This window comes from Microcaecilia unicolor, chromosome 4 (genome assembly GCF_901765095.1).
Source record: "Microcaecilia unicolor chromosome 4, aMicUni1.1, whole genome shotgun sequence".
Taxonomy (NCBI): Eukaryota; Metazoa; Chordata; class Amphibia; order Gymnophiona; family Siphonopidae; genus Microcaecilia; species Microcaecilia unicolor.
Genome location: NC_044034.1, coordinates 297793055 through 297814239, shown reverse-complemented (window position 1 = coordinate 297814239; position 21185 = coordinate 297793055). Strand labels below are relative to the sequence as shown.

General features: G+C 44.1%; 1 protein-coding gene across 1 annotated transcript in view; it reads left to right on the top strand.

Moving 5' to 3' along the window:
* Positions 1-3807: 3807 nt before the first annotated feature.
* LOC115469282 (all-trans-retinol 13,14-reductase-like) overlaps positions 3808-21185 on the top strand; it is a 40505-nt gene continuing 23127 nt past the window's right edge. The window contains exons 1-4 of the mRNA XM_030201777.1: positions 3808-3979; positions 13186-13368; positions 16555-16796; positions 16996-17197. Of these exons, the coding sequence (XP_030057637.1) occupies positions 3823-3979; positions 13186-13368; positions 16555-16796; positions 16996-17197 (784 nt within the window). The 5' untranslated portion in view covers positions 3808-3822. The remainder of the gene's footprint in view (positions 3980-13185; positions 13369-16554; positions 16797-16995; positions 17198-21185) is intronic.

Genomic DNA, 21185 nt, shown 5'->3' with positions numbered 1-21185 from the left:
CTGTTCTTGTGTTCTCTCACCTCTCCCCTGGCTTGTCTTTATATACGCCACTCACTTTTTGTGCTGATGACGCCTAAAGGACACAAATTACAAGTTTGATTCTAACAAAAAGAGTACCCAACAATATTACCTGTAGTGTGAAAATACTGATTGATTTTTTGTATCCTCAAAAAAAACAAACCTTAATTAGCTGGGAAATAAACACCTAAATTTACAATTATAAGTACTAAGGAATACAAGCCTTAAATTAAAAGGAGGTAGACAAAAACAGTTATCCAAGTCAAATTGCTCGCTTCCTTCATTTTGGATATAAAAAGCTGGTACTGCGATCCTACCGACAAAGCAAAGATCTATACTATCAAGATACCCGAGTGTTGATATTTCAGGATTATTCAGCTGGAGATGCAACTAAGAGGAGAGCATTTGGTACTATTTGTAAGACGGTGGTGGAGAAACAAGTGTGGGTCACTCTGCAATATCCAGTACACCTCTGCGTTGTTCATAATGGTGTTCTACACACATAGGGCCAGCCCAAGGCAAGATGCCGCCTGAGGTGGCGCTAAGATGCTGCCCCCCTCAGGCTGAGATGCTGCACCCCCTGGGCCAAGATGACGCTCCCCACCCCACGCCAAGATGCCTCCCCCTCCCGGGCTGAGATGCTGCCCCCCTTCCTACCTCCAGCCCGTTTGCAGTGTTTACCTGTTTCATCACATTCCAAACCCGGCAGCGATTCCCATACAGGTGAATGCCACAAAGGGGGAGATGCCGCTCCTGAACAGTGCCACCTGAGGTCCCCACCTCAGGTGGCCTAATGGTTGGGCTGCCCCTGCACACACGTTTGAGACACCAGAAGATGCTACTCAACAACTTCAGCAATTATTACGACCTGTGGAATGTCAGGCAACGGAAGATGTGGGTTGAGCATGACTACTTCTGTTGTATGGATTGTACACTAGCTGATGGACATGATATTTGGTCACTATCTAGTGATATTGTATGACACTGGAGAGGGAGACTTACCGAGAAGGGGGGGGGGGGTAGAATCCATGCAAATGCTTTATTGGGGATTTCTGGGGCTGTTACTGCCTGGGATATTGGGGTGGAGGATGGGAGGGATTGTGTGCTTACTTATATGCTAGCATGGCATGGTCAGGTAGGGTCTTTTTTACTTCTTTGGATGGATGAGGTCTTTTTGATTGTAAATGGAGATTTGTATCTAAGGTTACCCAGGGGTCTAGCGAGGGCTGGGTGCTGGACACCCCATTATCTGGTATGGTTCTTTTGGAACTTGATTTCTTTACAGAGGATGGGTGATGGCTGATGTATGTATAGCATCATGGAGGGTCCCCAATCAAGTGCCTACTTATGCCATCATAAAATACAGTTGGCTTGTTTGCAAGAAACTTGGCTTTCAGACTCTGAACACCTTAAATTGAGGCGTGATTGGGTATGGGAGGTTGTGGCGGCTTCCCCTGGGGGAACGTAGGGCAGGAGTGGCCATTCTAATTGGGAAAGCGTTTCCTTGTGTGACTGAGCAAAAAATATTAGATCTAGCAGGCCACTATGTGACTATTAAATTGTGTTGGCAAACCTCTATCTTCATGGTGGCCAATATCTATTGTCCCGCTGTGTAGAGTCATGATTTTTTTAATTAACTGTGATGCAACAGTGTTGGTCTTTGGGTAATTTCCCCATGTTCCTTATGGGTGATTTTAATTTGGTGATGGACCTCGGATTGGATAGGTTGCCTGCCTCCTCACAAAAAGTTAATCCTCTTCAGGAGCTGCCTTATATGGCTTCTGCTTTAGACGTAGTTGACAGCTGGCAAACCCTGCATCCCATGGAATGGTCTCTTGGCCTTTCCTTTTTCATATATTGGATTTTTTTGGTTTTCAGGGTTATTTTCTACAGATTCTGCGAGCTCTCTATGATAACCCCAGTGCACAGGTTCTAGTTAATGGTTTGCAATCTGTTTTTTTTTTTTCATATCCATAGGGGCACCAGACAGCGCTTTCTTTGGAAGGGAAATAGAGCAAGATTCACATACAAACAACTAACCGAACCTATATGCTGAGACGTGAAAGCTTGGGCCTCACAGATTTAGATCTATATAACAGAGCTTGCCACCTTTGTCATATTAAGGATTGTTTGAAACAAAACTACATACAGGGAAGAAGAGGAAGTTATGAAACTTGGCCATATTGGCAGAGGTTCTCACGGTGTTGAAAACAGCTGCAAGTTAAGTGGTGTTAGTCACACTAAAAAAAGTTCTGAACAGTTTTGGACTGTTTTTAAAGAAAATGTAACAAAAAGCTAACTAAAAAGTTAAAGCAAAAAGTTAAAATGATGGATCGATGAAGATTTTCACATTGTTGCTTTTGAATGTTTGGATAGCGACATTGATGTTTGAAAATATTTTGAAATATTCACAGGGCTTTTTTTGAGGGGGTACTTGGGGGTACTGAGTACCGGCACCTTTTCCATTGTCTGCTAAAGTTGACCCATGGACCCCAGGTTTTAATGAAAGAGCTCAGGCTCTACACACCAATTCTGCCTTGTCATAGATTCTGTGACTAGTTGCAGAGGGCCTGGCTATTCTGGGGTGGGTCCCTCAGTGATCACCCCACCCATGAAGAGTGGCCTAGCATTTGAGTACCAGCACCTTTTTGCTAGAAAAAACACATTGAATATTCATGAAAGTATTTGGAAATGTTATTGATATTGCTACTGCATTGTGTTCAAGTAAGCAGTTCCCGGGACAATTACCACTGTAGTTTATATGTCCCTGCACAGTGAACGATTTTGTCCTATTTATTGGATCTGTTGGGTGGAGGCATTTACACCAGCCTTTGGCAAGGCCCAAAGTTAGGCGCACGTCCACTTTATATGCACTACTTAATTGAATATTGAGCCAATCAGTGATGATAAGTGGCCGATAGCAACCAATTATCATCACTAATTGGCAATAATTGAAATTTACACACTCTTCTTAATAGGCATATTCTAAAAAGAGGTTTGTGCAAATTCTAAAGCACGTAGCTGAAAAGGGGACATGACCATGAGAGGAGTGTGGGCGTATCGGGGCATCACTCAAATGTATGCGCATTACTATAGAATATGGAAGAATGTGCCTACATTTAGGTACAAGTATTTACACCAGGTTTTCAGTTGCATAAATGGCTGCACCTAAATGTAGGTGCGTTTCCTATGTGCCATTCTATACAACACACTTAACTTTAGATGTGTTATATAGAATAGTGCTAAACACCTTTTTTTTTAGATGCCATTTACAGAATCTGTCCCTTAGTGTGCAATTTTCTGGTGCCTAAGTATGGGCATCCTATGCAGAATCTACTCCAATGTGTATAGGTAACATGTGCTTGGAGCAGCAAATTATTTCTGTATCTTTCTGCCATATTTAATTGGTCTCTGACCTCATTTCTTAGTGCCAAGGACTTTCTCTCTTTCCATACCAGGCACAGAATAAGCACTTGGCATTTACACTTCTGTTATCAGTGATGCTCTAATATTTTTCTCCTTTAACAACATATCCGGTTTTCTTGCATCAAGCTTCTTATCAGTTGGAACAGGAACGTCCCAGGTGACCCTTAATTCTGTTAAGGGTCCTGGATCCACTGTTTTCCGGTACAGCAGTGTTAATGTTTACAAAATTCTAGGGCAACCCAGCTGCAAGGAGCTGAGGTCCAGCCCAACATCAGGAGACAGTTGAGGGTGGGGCCACAAGTAAGTGACAACATAATAAAGCCTTCCTGAACCAGTCCCAGGCTAGCCTCATTCACTGGAAAACAGCACAGAGGCACAATGTGGCTCTACCTGGCAGTTGGGTTCCTCCTGTTCCTGGCAATCCTGAAAATAATTTTCAGGAATGACTCTGCAAATCCATTTTCTGTAGATTCCCGGAGACCTCCTGTGCCCATGGTGACTGACAAAGACCAGCGGAAAAAAGTTCTGAAACCAGGTAACCAGCAAAGTTTATATCTATCCTGAGTATCTATTGCTTCAGTTGCATATATCCTGCTATATCCAGACTCCTCTCATGGGATTGATTCATATTTTTTATCATCTGACTCTGCTAAGTCTTCTAAGAAACAACACTACAACTCCCACAATGCACCAGGGGATAGGGGTGTTTAAAGCTGGTCCAGTTCCAGTGAGAACACTAAATATGATATTAAACTTACCTTTAAAAACAATGCAAAGTTCAGCTTTTGTAATTATTACTCTCTTGTTAAAGCCACAGTATCTGTTAGCTCATGCTATGTTAATTAACCCAAATTTCTAGACTCTTGCTGGCAGATATGCTTACAGTTTTAGTTAGTGAACAAGTTTGGTGATTGTGTCACCTAGCACATACCTCTTGAGCACTGTTCTCTCTAAGCTGAGTGGAAGACCTCCAACTGCATTGCTGCCAATGGGGGGGGGGGGGGGGGGGGGGCTAATATTGTGTTTTCAATCACTAGGGACAGGCAGGTTCCCTGGAGTCCTGCAGAGGCTACCTGTTCCCCTCACTATTGAAAATGTGATAGTGAAACAGCACCCCCCCACTGGCAGGACTGTAGGTTTAGGACTCCCGCTCAGCATAGAGGGAACAGTGCTGTGTAGTTTAGCATACAGGGGAGTAAATATCTTGGCTGTATTTACATACATTTTAGAGCCAAACATTCAATCCAGTGCAGCTGTCTTCTGTTTCTCTGAATTGCATAAGCCTATTCAGTAGGTGAAAGGTAGTGTAACAAAGTCAGAATCACCCTGTCTGACTGTTTCTCTGAATTGCATAAGTGTATCCAGTAGGTGAAAGGTAGTGAAGCAAAGTCATAATCACCCTGTCTGACTAGCTTAGGGGACAGACATGCCTCTTTACTTCCCCAGTCTGCAGTCTGCTGACTCCGTGAGTGCTCGAGCACCCCCAATATTTCTACCCACCAGAAATTGGAACCGGAAGTTCCCTTCCCAGCCTGCCTGACCTGCCCGGTGCCCGCCCTCTTCTCCCTCAACAGTCCTCCGCCGGTCCGCCCTCGCCTTCTTGCTTGCCGTCCAGAATTTTAAAAGTCATCTTACCTCGGGGTCCTGGCTGCAGCAGTGAAAGGCGAGCAGGCTCAGCGCTTCAGCCTTCCTTTCTCTCTCAGCTCTGAAGGGAAGGTTGAAGTGCCAAGCCTGCTCGCCTTTCACTGCTGCCACCGGGACCCCGAGGTAAGATGACTTTGAAAATTCTGGGTGGCACGCAGGAAGGCGAGGGTGGACCGGTGGAGGACTGTTGTGGGGGGAAGAGGTCGGGCTGGGGTTGGGACTAGCACTCGGAGGGAGGGGGCCTGGAACTCGGAGGAGGGGAGAGGGAGGGGGAGGGGGAGGGGGGAATGCACCACCTGTGAAAAAAAAATTCAGCACCCCCAATCATTTTGAAAAGTTGACTCCTATGTCTGGCGTTATTATTAACCTTATATTCCCTCTGTTTACTATTACTTCTCATGTACACACACACCCAGCAAGTAGCAATACTAACCCTGTATCAATTAAAATCCAAACGGTCTACTGCTGAAGCACTTTGGAAATGCTGCTAAACTGCTGCACCAGGGTTCACTGGGTGAGCACTCCCTATTCCCTCAGCTAGTAGTTTAATTTTCTTCTTTTGTAACTTCCTCCACTGTAAAATTGGCTTTTACTGGGCTAGCTGAACACTTCATTTGCAACTATGTTGGAGTTTTCTGCTAATTTAACCCTTTTTCTCACTTTTGTTTAGCACAGTATTTAAGACACAGGAACTACAAGTCCCTGTATGCAATGAGCCAGCCTGGAGACAGTGTGGTACAATGCCATGCGGAGTGACCTGGGTTTGATTCTCGGTTCAGATCTTCTGTTTTCTGGTACAGTTTGGGCTGCAAATGCTGTGGAGATAGTGTTCACAGCCCCAAAGGGGAGGAAGTCGGGGGGGGGGGGGGGGGGGGGGGGAGGGAGGCTGCAACAGTGACACCTAGTGGGTGGATTTAGAGCCCATGATGGTAGGGGTTTAGAAAGAAATCCTTATGCATGGTCCAGCGGAGGGACTGTCACTGCAAAAACTAAAGTAAAATAAGAGCAGATTCGAAATAGGGGAAAAAATTCACTAGTAGTGGCAAATAAAGGCTCATAGCACCAAATTGCAGCCCAAGGTTTATTTTAAGTTGAAGCCCCAAGGAACGGTGGGAAAATTCCAGGAAGAAAAAACAAATCCAAAATAAGAAGTAAAGATTTTGTATCTTTGGGGGCAAATTTTCAAAGGTTCTAACATACAAAAATCTTATGTTGTAAAGTGCCTCCCCCTGCTTATATGAGCTGTGTATTTATCCCCAAGAAAAAAGTGTGGCATTTGGTCAGGGAGTGAAAGTGTACAGGAAAACTTCATTTCAAATAAGTAATGCCACACTGGGAAAAGACCAAAGCTCCATCGAGCCCAGCATCCTGTCCACGACAGCGGACTGTCCACTATGCTTACTTTCATGCATATACTTTCAGATGTTTTTATTTAGTTTCATTTGATGTTTTGACTTCTGTCACTCATTATAGAGATATATACCCTGGAGGAAAGGAGAAACAGGGGTGATATGATACAGACGTTCAAATATTTGAAAGGTATTAATCCGCAAATGAACCTTTTCCAGAGATGGGAAGGCAGTAGAACTAGAGGACATGAAATGAGATTGAAGGGGGGCAGACTCAAGAAAAATGTGAGGAAGTATTTTTTCACGGAGAGAGTGGTGGATACTTGGAATGCCCTCCCGCGGGAGGTGGAGGAGATGAAAACAGTAACGGAATTCAAACATGCATGGGATAAACATAAAGGAATCCTGTTCAGAAGGAATGGATCCTCAGAAGCTTAGCCGAGATTGGTTGGCAGAGCCGGTGGTGGGAGGTGGGGCTGGTGGATGGAAGGCAGGGCTAGTGCTGAGCAGACTTCTACGGACTGTGCCCTGAAAATGGCAGATACAAATCAAGGTAAGGTAAGGTATACACAAAAAGTAGCACATATGAGTTTATCTTGTTGGGCAGACTGGATGGACCGTGCAGGTCTTTTTCTGCCGTCATCTACTATGTATGTATATTGTTAATCAAAGCACGCAATAATCTCAAACACTCCTGCATTGTGTGAATTGGATGCATTTTGAAAGGGAAAGGGATGGGTAAAGGTTCTCCACTTATCCTCTTTACCTCTGGAACTGTGTAGGAACAGGAGGCTTATTTTCAAATCACTTTGAAGGGGGGCAGACTCAAGAAAAATGTCAGGAAGTATTTTTTCACAGAGAGAGTAGTGGATGCTTGGAATGCCCTCCCGCGGGAGGTGGTGGAAATGAAAACGGTAACGGAATTCAAACATGCGTGGGATAAACATAAAGGAATCCTGTTCAGAAGGAATGGATCCTAAGGAGCTTAGCCGAGATTGGGTGGCAGAGCCGGTGGCGGGAGGTGGGATGGTGGTTGGGAGGCGGGGATAGTGCTGGGCAGACTTACACGGTCTGTGCCCTGAAAAGGACAGGTACAAATCAAGGTAAGGTATACACAAAAAGTAGCACATATGAGTTTATCTTGTTGGGCAGACTGGATGGACTGTGCAGGTCTTTTTCTGCCGTCATTTACTATGTTACTTAGATGTACATAGTAACCTATGGTACTTTGTGTATCTAAGTGCTTTGAAAATGAGCACCCAAACCTCCTAGTTTTGGTGTTTGTTTCCATTGCAAAAGGAATTGAACTGAGCAGGGACTAGACGGACCTTGTGGTCCTTATCCATCTTTATAATCTCTCTCTCTCTCTCTACTGCCAGCAGCTGCCGCTTGCCCTTTGCAGAAATGAAAAGTGCTCCGTTCATGATCATGGGATATTAGATTTGCATTAATGCTACATACTGAGATTTATCATTCTAAAACCTCTTACTAATGTGACTCATCACTAAAGTTTACCTAATATTGATGCCGTAGAGATTAATGGTTGGCCCTTTGTTTATTGATGGCCTCGGGGATATCCCTGTTAGGCTATTGAGCTGAGTATTTTTGAAGATATGTTCTCCAATAGGAATATGGGAGGAGAGATTCAAATGTAAAGGGTCATGGATTTGAAATGCCACCTTTCTGTGGTACAACAAAATCAGTTTATTTGTTATATGTAGGTACTCTCTCTGTTCCTAGTATGTTCACACAATCTAAATTTTTGAACTTAGCATAGCCAGAGCCCAAAGTGGGGGGGGGGCACATTTTAGCCCCCTCCCTCCCTGCCGCTTCTGACCCCACCCCCCACTCCCGCCGCTGCCGCCGCAACCAGGTACCTTTGCTGGTGGTGATCCTCAACCCCCGCCAGCTGAAGCATTTATCTGTCCCGTGCTGCTAGTCTCGCACTTGCTTCCTCTCCTGTTTTCAACGTGCCATCACTGCATGCTCGTTTTAATGAAACTGAGCATGCGCGAGCATGCACAGCGCAACTGGAAACAGGAGAGGAGGGAAGTGCGAGACCAGCGCGAGACAGATAAATCTTTTAGCTGGTTAGGGTCGGTGACCCGGCCAGCCAAACTGGGGGCCCCAGAACCAATTTGGGGGGGCCCAGGCCCCTGTGGCCCCACCATAGCTACGCCACTGCCTATGGCAATAGAGGGTTAAGGGTTCCTTTAACAAAGGCACACTAGCGTTTTTAATGCGTGCTAAAAATAAGCACATACTAAATGCTAGAGACACCCATATATTCCTATAGGCATCGCTAGCATTTAACGTGCGCTAAAAACGCTACCACGTCTTTGTAATAGACCCCCTAAGTGACTTGCCCAGAGTCACAAGGAGCTGCAGTGGGAGTTGAACGCAGTTCCCCAGGTTCTACTACTACTACTTATCATTTCTAAAGCGCTACTAGACGTATGCAGCGCTGTACATTTGAACATGAAGAGACAGTCCCTGCTTGACAGAGCTTACAATCTAATTAGGACAGACAAACAGGGCAAACAAGAGATAAGGGAATATTAAAGTGAGGATGATAAAATAAGGGTTCTGAACAAGTGAATAAGGGTTAGGAGTTAAAAGCTGCATCAAAAAGGTGGGCTTTTAGCTTAGATTTGAAGACGGCCAGAGATGGAGCTTGACGTACGGGCTCAGGAAGTCTATTCCAGGCATACGGTGCAGCAAGATAAAAGGAACGGAGTCTGGAGTTAGCAGTGGAGGAGAAGGGTGCAGATAAGAAGGATTTACCCAGTGAATGTTCCCGGGGAGGAATGTAGGGAGAGATGAGAGTGGAGAGGTACTGAGGAGCTGCAGAGTGAATGCACTTATAGGTTAATAAGAGGAGTTTGAACTGTATGCGGAAATGGATAGGAAGCCAGTGAAGTGACTTGAGGAGAGGGCTAATATGAGCATAACGACACTGGCGGAATATCAATTGTGCAGCAGAATTTTGAATAGATTGAAGAGTCCACTGCACTAACAGGCTACTCCTTCACAGTACTGATAACGTCATGTTCAGTATAAAACCTCCTGTTGGGAGGGATCTTTCTACTTTTTTGTCACAGCCTCTCATCTGTTCTAGCAGAATGACAAGTGCTCACGAATAGAGTACGTTGGCTTCTGGGAGCTAGGTCTTAAATACTAAATTAGTCAAAGACAAAGGAAAAAGAGGGGTTTGTGCCTTCTCCCCTTTCCCTCAGAGCAGCTGGAGCTTCTGGAGTGACCTTCTGGACTCTCTTGAGTATAATCCTTGGGCCAGGAGACCTGGGGTTTGGAAGAAAGTGGCACCCCAACAAAACGGCCTTGTAACAAAATAGCCCTTGACAAAATGGCCCCTCCCACAAAATAACCCTTTAAAAAATAGCCCCCTAGGACAGTGGCGTTCCTGGCCTGGATGGCACTCGGGGCGGAGCGCCGATGCGCCCCCCCCGGGTGCAGCGCTCCCCCCATGGCAAAATGACACCCCCCCGGGTGCATGCCGCTGGGGGGGGGGGGGGGGGTGCCACGGCACGCGCCTGCTCCAAGTTCGCTAAACTTCACTTCGCTGCAGCTCCCTCTGCCCCGGAACAGGAAGTAACCTGTTCCGGGGCAGAGGGAGCTGCAGCGAACGAGTGACAAAGTTTAGCGAACTTGGAGCAGGCGCGCACCACGGCATCCCCCAGCGGCGTGCACCCGGGGCGGACCGCCCCCCCCCCTTGGTAAGCCACTGCCCTAGGAAAAAATAAAACACCACAAAAAAAGATAATAAACTACAAGTGAAATCTTCACTGATAAAGGCTCCTACCAGCATTGCATTATATAAAAGCATATATAAATAAACAAAATTCTAATCTATAGCTACCAGCTGGTGTTCATGATCTGTTCTGCTGTTTAAGGAAACTATTCTTCCATCAACATGCTAATTAAAAATAAAAACCCAATATTGTCATCATTTTCATAGTCTTACCAACTTTATTCTGTTTGGCAAGGTAAGATTATTAGGAAAAAAAAATGCAGTGTCATATTCTGAGCAGCCTGATTGGGCCCTTTTGTCGGGGGGTTAATTTGTCAAGGGCTATATTGTGGGCAGGCCGTTTTGACAGTGGCTGTTATGTCAGGGGCTATTAGGTCGGGAACTTTTTTGTTTGGAGCTTTTTTTGTAGGGGCTATTTTGTCAGGGTCCATTTTGTTGGGGCTATTTTGACTGGGTACCGAAGAAAGGAATTCTGGATTTTCTTTTTTTCTGGATTTTTTAAAGGAAGATTTTCTAAAAACTTTCCTGAGAGGGATCAGGGCTTAGAAGAGGAGTCTGGACTACCATGAGAGGGTCCAAGGGAGCCTATGGATGGAAGCAATTTAAAAGAACCTAGAAAGAGAAATGTATTCTTTTAGAGTTTAAATGTGGGTATTATGTAGGAACAGTGGAATAGGAGACATATGATAAAGATATTGAAAAACCTCCAAAGCATAAATGCACAGAAGGTGATCCTTTTCAATTAAGAGAAAGCTGTAGAATGAGGGAGAAGGGGGCAGACTCAAGAGTAATCAAAGGAAATATTTTTATATGGAAAGGGTGATGGATGTGTGGAACAGCCTCTCGGAGAAGGTGATGGAGATGAGGATGATACTGAATTTAAGAAAACATGGGAGAATAAGGGATTCTTTTGACCAGTAATTGGTGTGGATGATCAGATTGGATTGGCTGTATGATCTTTATCTGCTGTTATTTTTCTCTGTTTACATAAATTCACTACTGGCTCTATCACCCTAGCACTCTGTGAAGAGGTTGAGCCTGGAATGTCTGATTTTGGGAAAGCTGTCTTTATAGGATGTTCAGAGTCTATAATGTGGAGGGACTCAGTGAGTCTGAAGCAGGGGCGTAGCCATGGGCGGGCCTGGGCCCACCCAATTTGAGGTCAGGCCCGCCCAGCAGCAGTGTTCCTGCACAGCGATTCCGGTCGCAGGCTCGGATCGCAGCGATTCCTACACGCTGTCTGCCACTCAACAGTCTCCTGGCTTGCAGCTACTAAGCGCTAACCCGGAAGCCTTCTCCTGCCGCATCTTGACTGGGCAGAAACCGGAAGTTGTGACAGAGGAGAGGCTTCCAGGTTACAACTACAGGTTAGCATTTAGTAGCTGCAAGGAGATTGTTGAGCGGCAGCCGGCAGGCAGCGTGTGGGAATCGCTGCGAGCCGAGCCTGCGACCGGAATAGCTGCGAGCTACAGGAACACTGCTGCTGGGCGGGCCTGCAAGGAGGGTGAGGGAAGATGGGGTGAAAGTTGCTGCACGGGGGAAGGGATGATGGGGGGAAAAGATGTTGCACGGGGGAGGGAAGATGGGGGACAGCAGCTGCAAAGGGGGGAGGGAAGATGGAAGGAAAGATGCTGCACACGGAGGAGGGAAGATGGAAAGATGAGGCATGGTGGGTCGGGGAGATGCTGCACAGGGAAGAAGGGAGAGATGAAGCAAAGGGGTGGAGGGATGAGGAAGGGAGAAGTCTTGGCTGCATATGAGGTGGAGGGGAGGGAGACATGCTGCATAGAGAGGGGATAGGTGGTGAGAGGGGGAGAAATGTTGAACATATGGGTGGAGATGAGGGAGAAATGGTGGGCATAGGGGTGGAGGGAAGGGAGAAATGTTAGACATGATGGTAGAGGGGAGGAAAGGAGAGATGCTGCATGGGAAGGGGAGAGAGATATTGGACCAGAACACAAGGGAGAGGAAGAGAGAAATGTTAGACATGATGGTAGAGGGGAGGAAGGTAGAGATGCTGTATGGGAAGGGGAGAGAGATGTTGGACCCAGAACACAAAGGAGAGGAAGAGAGAGATGGTGGACAGAGATAGACATGAGAGGGGGAATGAGAGGGGGAGATAGACATAGGGGTGGATGAGAGGGACGGAGAGGTACACAGTAGGTGGTGAGGAGGGAAAAAGCTGAGTGCCTAAAATTAGGCTCCTAAATTTGTGTCCTATATTCAGCCAGACTTAGGAGCCTATGGGGCCCTTTTACTAAGCCGCAAAAGCATCTATGCACTCCAAAATGGAGTTACTGCGCGACTACCACATGGCTCTGGCGGTAATTTCATTTTTGGTGCACGTCTGATACGCACAGCTGAAAAATTATTTTCAGACACGTGTATCGGATGCGCGCCAAGTGGCATTTGATGCACGTAGATCATTACCGCCCGCTTACCACGTGAGACTTTATCACTAGGTCAATGGCTGGCGGTAAGGTCACAGACCCAAAATGGACGCACGACAATTTTGATTTTGCCACATGTCCATTTTTGGCAAAAAATTTTAAAAGGCCTTTTTTACAGGTGCTCTGAAAAATGGATCGGCACGCACCCAAAACCCGTGCCTACAATACCACGAGCCATTTTCAGCGCACCTTAGTGAAAGGACCCCTATGTTTTCAGCTGAAAATTCAAGTTATGCCTATAAATTTAGGACTGTTGTGCTTCAAATCCGCCCCTGTTGCCACCCACTTTCATGCTTCTAAATTTAGTAGTTTAGTAAAATTTTGAGTATAAATTTAGGAACTTGGCCTTAGTAAATTTTCAAAGAGGCCAGTTTATGAGCTTAACTTTCAAAGTCAGGAGCATAAATCCTTTCAATATTGGCCTCTTCATATTTATACACTGAGAAATAATTACTTGGCAAAGTTTCATGGAGATATCTCTCAGTAAGCCAAGGCAGAATTGTAACATGGGATGTCTCTTATTTTCCAGCTTTCTCGGTAGACAAGGTTCCAGAGAATCAGGATGCCATAGTGATCGGCAGTGGTGCTGGTGGCCTGGGAGTTGCAGCCCTCCTGGCAAAGGCTGGCAAACGTGTGCTGGTGCTGGAGCAACACAGCAGAGTTGGAGGCTGCTGCCACACTTTTAACGATAAGGGCTATGAGTTTGATGTGGGTAAGTTGGTCACAGGCACGCCTACCCTAGGTGTGTTTGGCTCTTTAGGGACATTTTTAGCTTTCTCTGCAGTGGTAGGGGTGATTCAGGTACCCGTCTGGTCACCAGGGTGTAGGGTACTTTGAAAGTATTTACTAATTAGTGGAGCCTGTGAGAGTGGTTGCTTTTGTCGTACACATACCCCAGCCCTCACCTATAAATGGTCTAGAATGAATTTAAATATCAGGGCCAAAATTATTTATTCAGAATGTAATTGACCTGGGTAAATAGGAAAGATAAGAATTGGCCATCCTGTGTGCAGGTGATAGTGTAGGGGATCATGCATATTTTACTCAGAATAAAAGTAAGCAGGCTCATAGTCAGGGTTAGCTGGAAGGAGACAACTATGCATGATCTCTTTCAGGAAAATATTATTTGCAAACCAAGCAGGTGCAATGTTATTTTAGGTTTTCATGGCTGGTGTCATGATTATTTCCAAGTTTATTAGGGGTTTATATTCAGCCCATCAAATAATATCTGAGTGGCTTACAATAAAATAGAGGAAAATGGAGGAAGAGTGATTGACCACATAACCGTGAGGATAGAGGGGGAGAAAAACAATAATATAAGAAAAGGTGGCGCAGGAAAACACAAAAGATAGGGGAACCAATGGTTCCCAGAGTGCAACCAATCCTCAACAGGCAGAAAAGGCAAATCTGAACTAGTCATAGGCATCATGAAACAAAAAGGTTTTTAGATCAGTTTTGAATTTGGATTATGAAGATGAATGATGTAGGTGAGCTGGCAGTTTGTTCCAAAGTTCGGGGCCTTGAACTGAAAAAATGGAATGAGGTGTAGTATCGTAACAGATTTCTTGAAAAGATGGAACTAAAAGATGGTTTTGTTGGACCGATCGAAGAACATGGGGGGGGGGGGGGGGGGGAAGACAATAAGGAGTAAGAAAATGGGATAGATAAGCCGATTCATCAGAAGAGAGAGTCTTAAAGACAAGGAGCAATAATTTATAAGTTATGCAATGAATCAATGGAAAACAATGTGCTGTTTTTAAAAGTGGAGTGACTTGGTCGAATTTTTGATGACCTGTAATGACTGTATTTTGAACTAGTTGTAAACGATGGAGATCCTTAACTCAAAGTACTTTGTATAGAGAGTTGCAGTAGTCTAGTTGACTGATTACCAGTGAATTAACAAAATATTTACAGTTGGGAGTGTAAAAGATGATACGAAGTTTGAAAAAAGAGCGTTTGATCATTGCAGAAATTTGAGGAATAAATGAAAGGTCTGAATCAAGAATGATCCCAAGTATTTTGACATTGTTTACCAGTGGAACAATAATGGAGTGAAGCTGGATTGGAGTTGCTAAGGTGGCAATAGGCTGATTTGTAAAGAGAAGAAGCTTTGATTTGTCTGGATTTAACACAAGTTTACTGTCAGCTAGCCAGTTGGTTACTTTGATCAATTTAGAGTTGATATGATGAATAAGTGTAGAATCCGTAGGATCAGGCGTACAAAGAATTTGTATGTCATGGGGTAAATTCCAGTGATTAGAGAAGAGTCAGAAAGGGAGAAAAGAAGAGATTAAAAAGCATGGGGGCTAAAACTGATCCTTGTGGCACACCAGATGGAAGTAAAAAACAATTTAGTTATTCATGTGAACTGTATAACAGCGATCAGAAAGGTAGGAAACAAACCAATGAAGCGCAGTGACTTTCAAGCCTAATTGCTGTAATCGAGAAAGAAGTATAGTATGGTCAATGAGGTCAAAAGCCACTGACAGATCAAGAGAAAGTAAAAGAACTGAATTGGATTGTTCAAGATGATAGTGTATATAAGTAGTTAACCTGAAAGAAATGTTTCAGTACTGTGAAAAGGGTGGAAGCCTATTTGATTTGGATGAAGGACTAATGTTTTATCCAAAAAATCTTGTAGTTTTAAGTAGATTATGTTTTCTGCAATTTTGGCTATAAAAGGGAGATTGGCAATCAGGCAATAGTTACTACATTCTTGAAGAGGTTGTGTTTTACCTTTGAGTTTTGATATAAGTGTTGCTTGTTTCCAAGAGGGAGGGAAGTGACCTTGTTCAAGAATTTTAGTGATCATAGAATGTAGAAAAGGGAGCGTTGGGGGGGGGGGGGGGGGGGGGTCTAGGAATTTTTTAAGGATGGATGGTGGTATAGGGTCTGAAGGAGCAGTAGTAGATCTCATGCTGTTAATAGTTGAAGAAAGAGCAGAAATAGATGGGATGATGAATTTATCCATAGTACATCAAGGAAGCTGATGGACAGAAGTCTGCAGTATAGCAGTCTCAGTGGGGTTAACAGAAGATACAGTAGTAATGGTACACAAGAAAACAGTTTGTTTTCGAAATAGAATGTTAAACACTGAGCAGTGGGTTCAATAATGGTTGATGAAGACCTAGTAGATGAAGTAGTAAGAGACGTAAGTAGTTTATATAAGATGGGTGTGTTAGGTACCTTTGAAATCTTATCTGTAAAATAGGTACATTTTGCTTTCTGAATGGCGGTCCTATAAGTGGCGGCTACTGTCCGAAAATTTGTAAGGGTGTTCATTTGCAGTTGTCCGGGTCTTGCTGGCTGAAACTTACTTGGACACAGTAAGGCCTGGAGAGCTTCAATAACCAAGCAGATGCAGTCTCTGTGGATACTTTTTCCCAGACAATTTTCAAAGGAAACGTTCACATGTATTTTCCCTTTGAGAAATGGTGCAGAATCCTTGGGAAAAAGTACCCACGGACTTTCCATCTGCCCACATAATTTTTGAAAATACCAGGCCCAGATTTAGGCATAGGCAATGTAGGAAACTGCCTGAGGCAACAAATTTTGGAAGGCCCCAGAACATTGCTGCCATACCTTAATCCAGGCCTACAGTTGTGCTGGAGAGCAGCCAACTGCAGTTGCAGCAACTCTGGAAGTAAATTTTAGTGTGGGGCCTACCTACCAGCCTTGCATTGCTGACAGGCCCTGCAGTATCCTATCCTCTTCTTCTATGTGGCCTCCCTGTCACAGCTAGAAACCTATCAGCGTTGGAGGACTAGTGTGCTCCGCACTAAAGTTACCTTACTGCTGCTGTGAGTATCAGGAGGGGCTCCCCCATTGCATTTTCCCTCCCCCATTGCATATAGATGCCTTTTATATGAATCCGGTTCTGTTCATCAATCTATTTCAGGAATTCACTATATTGGACAATTGGAAGAGGACTCACTGTTTCGACTGACAGTAGACCAGCTAACAGATGGGCAGCTGCAGTGGTCCAAGATGGACAGTCCATTTGATTCAGTGATCCTGGAACATCCCACCATTAGCAAGAAGTATAACTTGTATAGTGGGAAGAAGGAGTATATCGATGGGTTAAAGAAATATTTTCCAGAAGAGGCACAAGCCATTGACAAATATATGAAACTTGTACAGGTAATGCCATTTTTAATTTATAAGTACACAAAATCATGAAAAATCTTCTCTTGGAACCTGGAAGATTGTTACAAACATATGATCAGAACTGGCATAATGATGAATGTTGTCCAGGAGAATGATACAGAATTGATGATAATGATTATAATTTCAAGAACCACACAATCTTAACATTTAACTTTCATTTTTTATCTTACAGACTACCGCAAGAAGAGCTGTAGACATGGGTGTTTTAAAAATGATTCCTCTGCCCTTGGCAAAGTTTCTAATTAATGTGGGCCTTGTTAAGTGGATATCTCCTTTCTTTAAGATGGCTTCAAAAACTGTTAGTGAGGTGATCAACAGCTTGACTGAAAATGAAGACCTCAGAGTGGTTCTTGCTTACATCTTTGGCTGTTATGGTATGCCTGACCTCTTTTAGATAAATTGGCCTCTATAACAGTGTACATAAGTACATAAGTACATAAGTAGTGCCATACTGGGAAAGACCAAAGGTCCATCTAGCCCAGCATCCTGTCACCGACAGTGGCCAATCCAGGTCAAGGGCACCTGGCACGCTCCCCAAACGTAAAAACATTCCAGACAAGTTATACCTAAAAATGCGGAATTTTTCCAAGTCCATTTAATAGCGGTCTATGGACTTGTCCTTTAGGAATCTATCTAACCCCTTTTTAAACTCCGTCAAGCTAACCGCCCGTACCACGTTCTCCGGCAACGAATTCCAGAGTCTAATTACACGTTGGGTGAAGAAAAATTTTCTCCGATTCGTTTTTAAATTTACCACACTGTAGCTTCAACTCATGCCCTCTAGTCCTAGTATTTTTGGATAGCGTGAACAGTCGCTTCACATCCACCCGATCCATTCCACTCATTATTTTATACACTTCTATCATATCTCCCCTCAGCCGTCTCTTCTCCAAGCTGAAAAGCCCTAGCCTTCTCAGCCTCTCTTCATAGGAAAGTCGTCCCATCCCCACTATCATTTTCGTCGCCCTTCGCTGTACCTTTTCCAATTCTACTATATCTTTTTGAGATACGGAGACCAGTACTGAACACAATACTCCAGGTGCGGTCGCACCATGGAGCGATACAACGGCATTATAACATCCGCACACCTGGACTCCATACCCTTCCTAATAACACCCAACATTCTATTCGCTTTCCTAGCCGCAGCAGCACACTGAGCAGAAGGTTTCAGCGTATCATCGACGACGACACCCAGATCCCTTTCTTGATCCGTAACTCCTAACGCGGAACCTTGCAAGACGTAGCTATAATTCGGGTTCCTCTTACCCACATGCATCACTTTGCACTTGTCAACATTGAACTTCATCTGCCACTTGCACGCCCATTCTCCCAGTCTCGCAAGGTCCTCCTGTAATCGTTCACATTCCTCCTGCGACTTGACGACCCTGAATAATTTTGTGTCATCGGCGAATTTAATTACCTCACTAGTTATTCCCATCTCTAGGTCATTTATAAATACATTAAAAAGCAACGGACCCAGCACAGACCCCTGCGGGACCCCACTAACTACCCTCCTCCACTGAGAATACTGGCCACGCAATCCTACTCTCTGCTTCCTATCTTTCAACCAGTTCTTAATCCATAATAATACCCTACCTCCGATTCCATGACTCTGCAATTTCTTCAGGAGTCTTTCGTGCGGCACTTTGTCAAACGCCTTCTGAAAATCCAGATATACAATATCAACCGGCTCCCCATTGTCCACATGTTTGCTTACCTCAGGACACATGTTTGCTTACCTCAGGACACACCTAGCCAAACAGGCTTGCAGGATGTCCACAAGGAATATGCATACAAACAATAGAGGCAGTATATGCAAATTTATCTTATGCATATTCATTGTGGATATCCTGAAAACCTGACTTTTTATTTTATTTTTTTATTTGTTACATTTGTATCCCACATTTTCCCACCTATTTGCAGGCTCAATGTGGCTTACACAGTACCGTTAAGGCATTCGCCAAGTCCGGTAGAGAAACAAATACAAAGGTGATATTGTGGTCGAATAAAGGTACATGTGTTTCAAGTATAGTGGGGGTTAAGGAGAGGAAAGGTTATATAGTGTCCATTACGATCTTTGGTTTTCCTGTGTTGCAGAGTGTAGGTATTTATGTTGGGTCGGTGGAGTATGCCTTTTTGAATAGTTAGGTTTTTAGTGATTTCCTGAAGTTTAGGTGGTTATAGGTCATTTTCACAGCTTTTGGCAATATGTTCCATAGTTGTGTGCTTATGTAGGAGAAGCCGGATGCATAGGTTGTTTTGTATTTGAGTCCTTTGCAATTTGGATAGTGGAGGTTTAGATATGTTCGAGATGATCTGGTTATGTTTCTGATTGGTAGGTCTATGAGGTTTGTCATGTATGCTGGGACTTGGCCGTAGATAATTTTATGGACCAGGGTACAGATTTTGAAGGTGATACGTTCTTTGATGGGAAGCCAGTGCAGTTTTTCTCAGAGCGGTTTGGCGCTATCAAATCATGATTTACCAAATGTCAGCCTGGCTGCTGTGTTTTGAGCGGTCTGGAGTTTCTTTGTGAGTTGTTCTTTGCATCCTGCATAGATTCCGTTGCAGTAGTCTGCATGGCTTAGTACCATTGATTGTACAAGGTTGCGAAATATTTCCCTCGGGAAGAAAGGCTTTACACGTTTAAGTTTCCACATTGAGTGGAACATTTTCTTTGTTGTGGAGTTCACTTGGCTCTCGAATGTGAGGTTGTGGTCAATTGTAACACCGAGTATTTTCAGATTGTCTGAGATAGGTAGGGTATGGTCTAGGGTGATTAAGGTTGTGGGTTTGTATGTGTTGTATTGAGATGAGAGGATGAGGCAGTGTGTTTTTTCAGTGTTCGGTTTCAGTTGAAAAGAATTGGCCAATGAGTCCATGGTGTTCAAACCAAGTTTGATTTCATTGGTGATTTCTGTTAGATCATGTCTGAAGGGAATGTATATTGTGACATCGTCTACGTAGATGAACGGGTTGAGGCCTTGCTTTGATAATGACTTGGCCAGTGGGATCATCATTATGTTGAAAACTGTTGGTGATAGGGGTGATCCTTGAGGTACTCCATAGTCTGCTTTCCAAGGTGGTGATATGCTTAAGTTTGATTTCACTTGGTATGTTCTGGTGGTTAGAAAACCCTTGATCCAGCTAAGTATATTTCCACCAATCCCAAAGTAGTCTAGGAGTCTTAGTAGTATGTTGTGGTTTACTATGTCGAATGCACTTGACATATCGAATTGTAGGATAAGTATGCTTTTGCCTATGGCTATTTCCTGCTTGAATTTGGCCACGAGAGTGACTAACACAGTTTCAGTGCTATGGAGGGGGTGAAATCCTGATTGTGATTCATGTAGTAATGAGAACTTGTCCATGTAGTCAGTAATCTTGCTGGGTGTGTCTCAAGCACTGGGTTGAGAATCCCTGCTTTACAATAATGAACTTGGTACTTGTCTGCTTTTTATAACTTTTGTTTATATAATAAGTAATGGAACAGCTTGTTAAAAATGATGGTGTAAAACAGCTTCCCTATCATTGCCCTCCCCACCCCAATATAACACTGTCTACCCTGAATCCTTCCAAGTTAAACACTGCACCACAAAAAAAAACACCAACACCTGACTGTGAAAACATTAGGTCCCCTATCCCTCCTGGTTCTCTACCCCATTGCCCCAGGGCAAGGCAAAGCTTACACGAACAGGAGCAAAGCCTAATCACTCCTTCTCCATAAAAGCCAAAATTCAAAATGGCATGGGCCGAGCCGTAAGTCAGCTAGTGCCATCTTGAATTTGGGTTCTGGTAGGGGCAGAAATGATTAGGTATTGCTCCGGTCCCCAACGACTTCAACTTGCTCTGGTATAAAAGGAGGAAAGAGCATTCTATGAGCAATTAGCTAGCTTTATTTGCTATTAGTGCACACCAGTCTCAATGAGTGCACGCTATTTGCTTCTAGTGCATACATACAGTGGCCTCCAGGACAAACACACAAATACTGCTCCACCTTTAATGTATCAGTGAGATGATAACGCTCTTATGCTAAGAGCTGATGCCCTTGTGATGTAAGGCTTATGAAACGAGAGTAACAAGAGTGAAATACGTGTATGTCAACTGTCAAGATGAAAACAGATCTTGAACTTTGTAAGACCCCTGTTACACAGCTGTGAAGTTGAAGAACCAAGTACTACACTCATTCATTTTCTGTACTTTTCTGCAGAAGAAATATGGACATGCTTGTGTGCAACATCTTTTGATCTAGTTATGCTAAACAGGATCAAAGCCCTTTCTGGGAAGGAAAGGACTGCACTTATTTGAATAAAGTGCTGGGATCTGATGGAGAATACAAAAGAGAGGGAATCCAAAAGCACA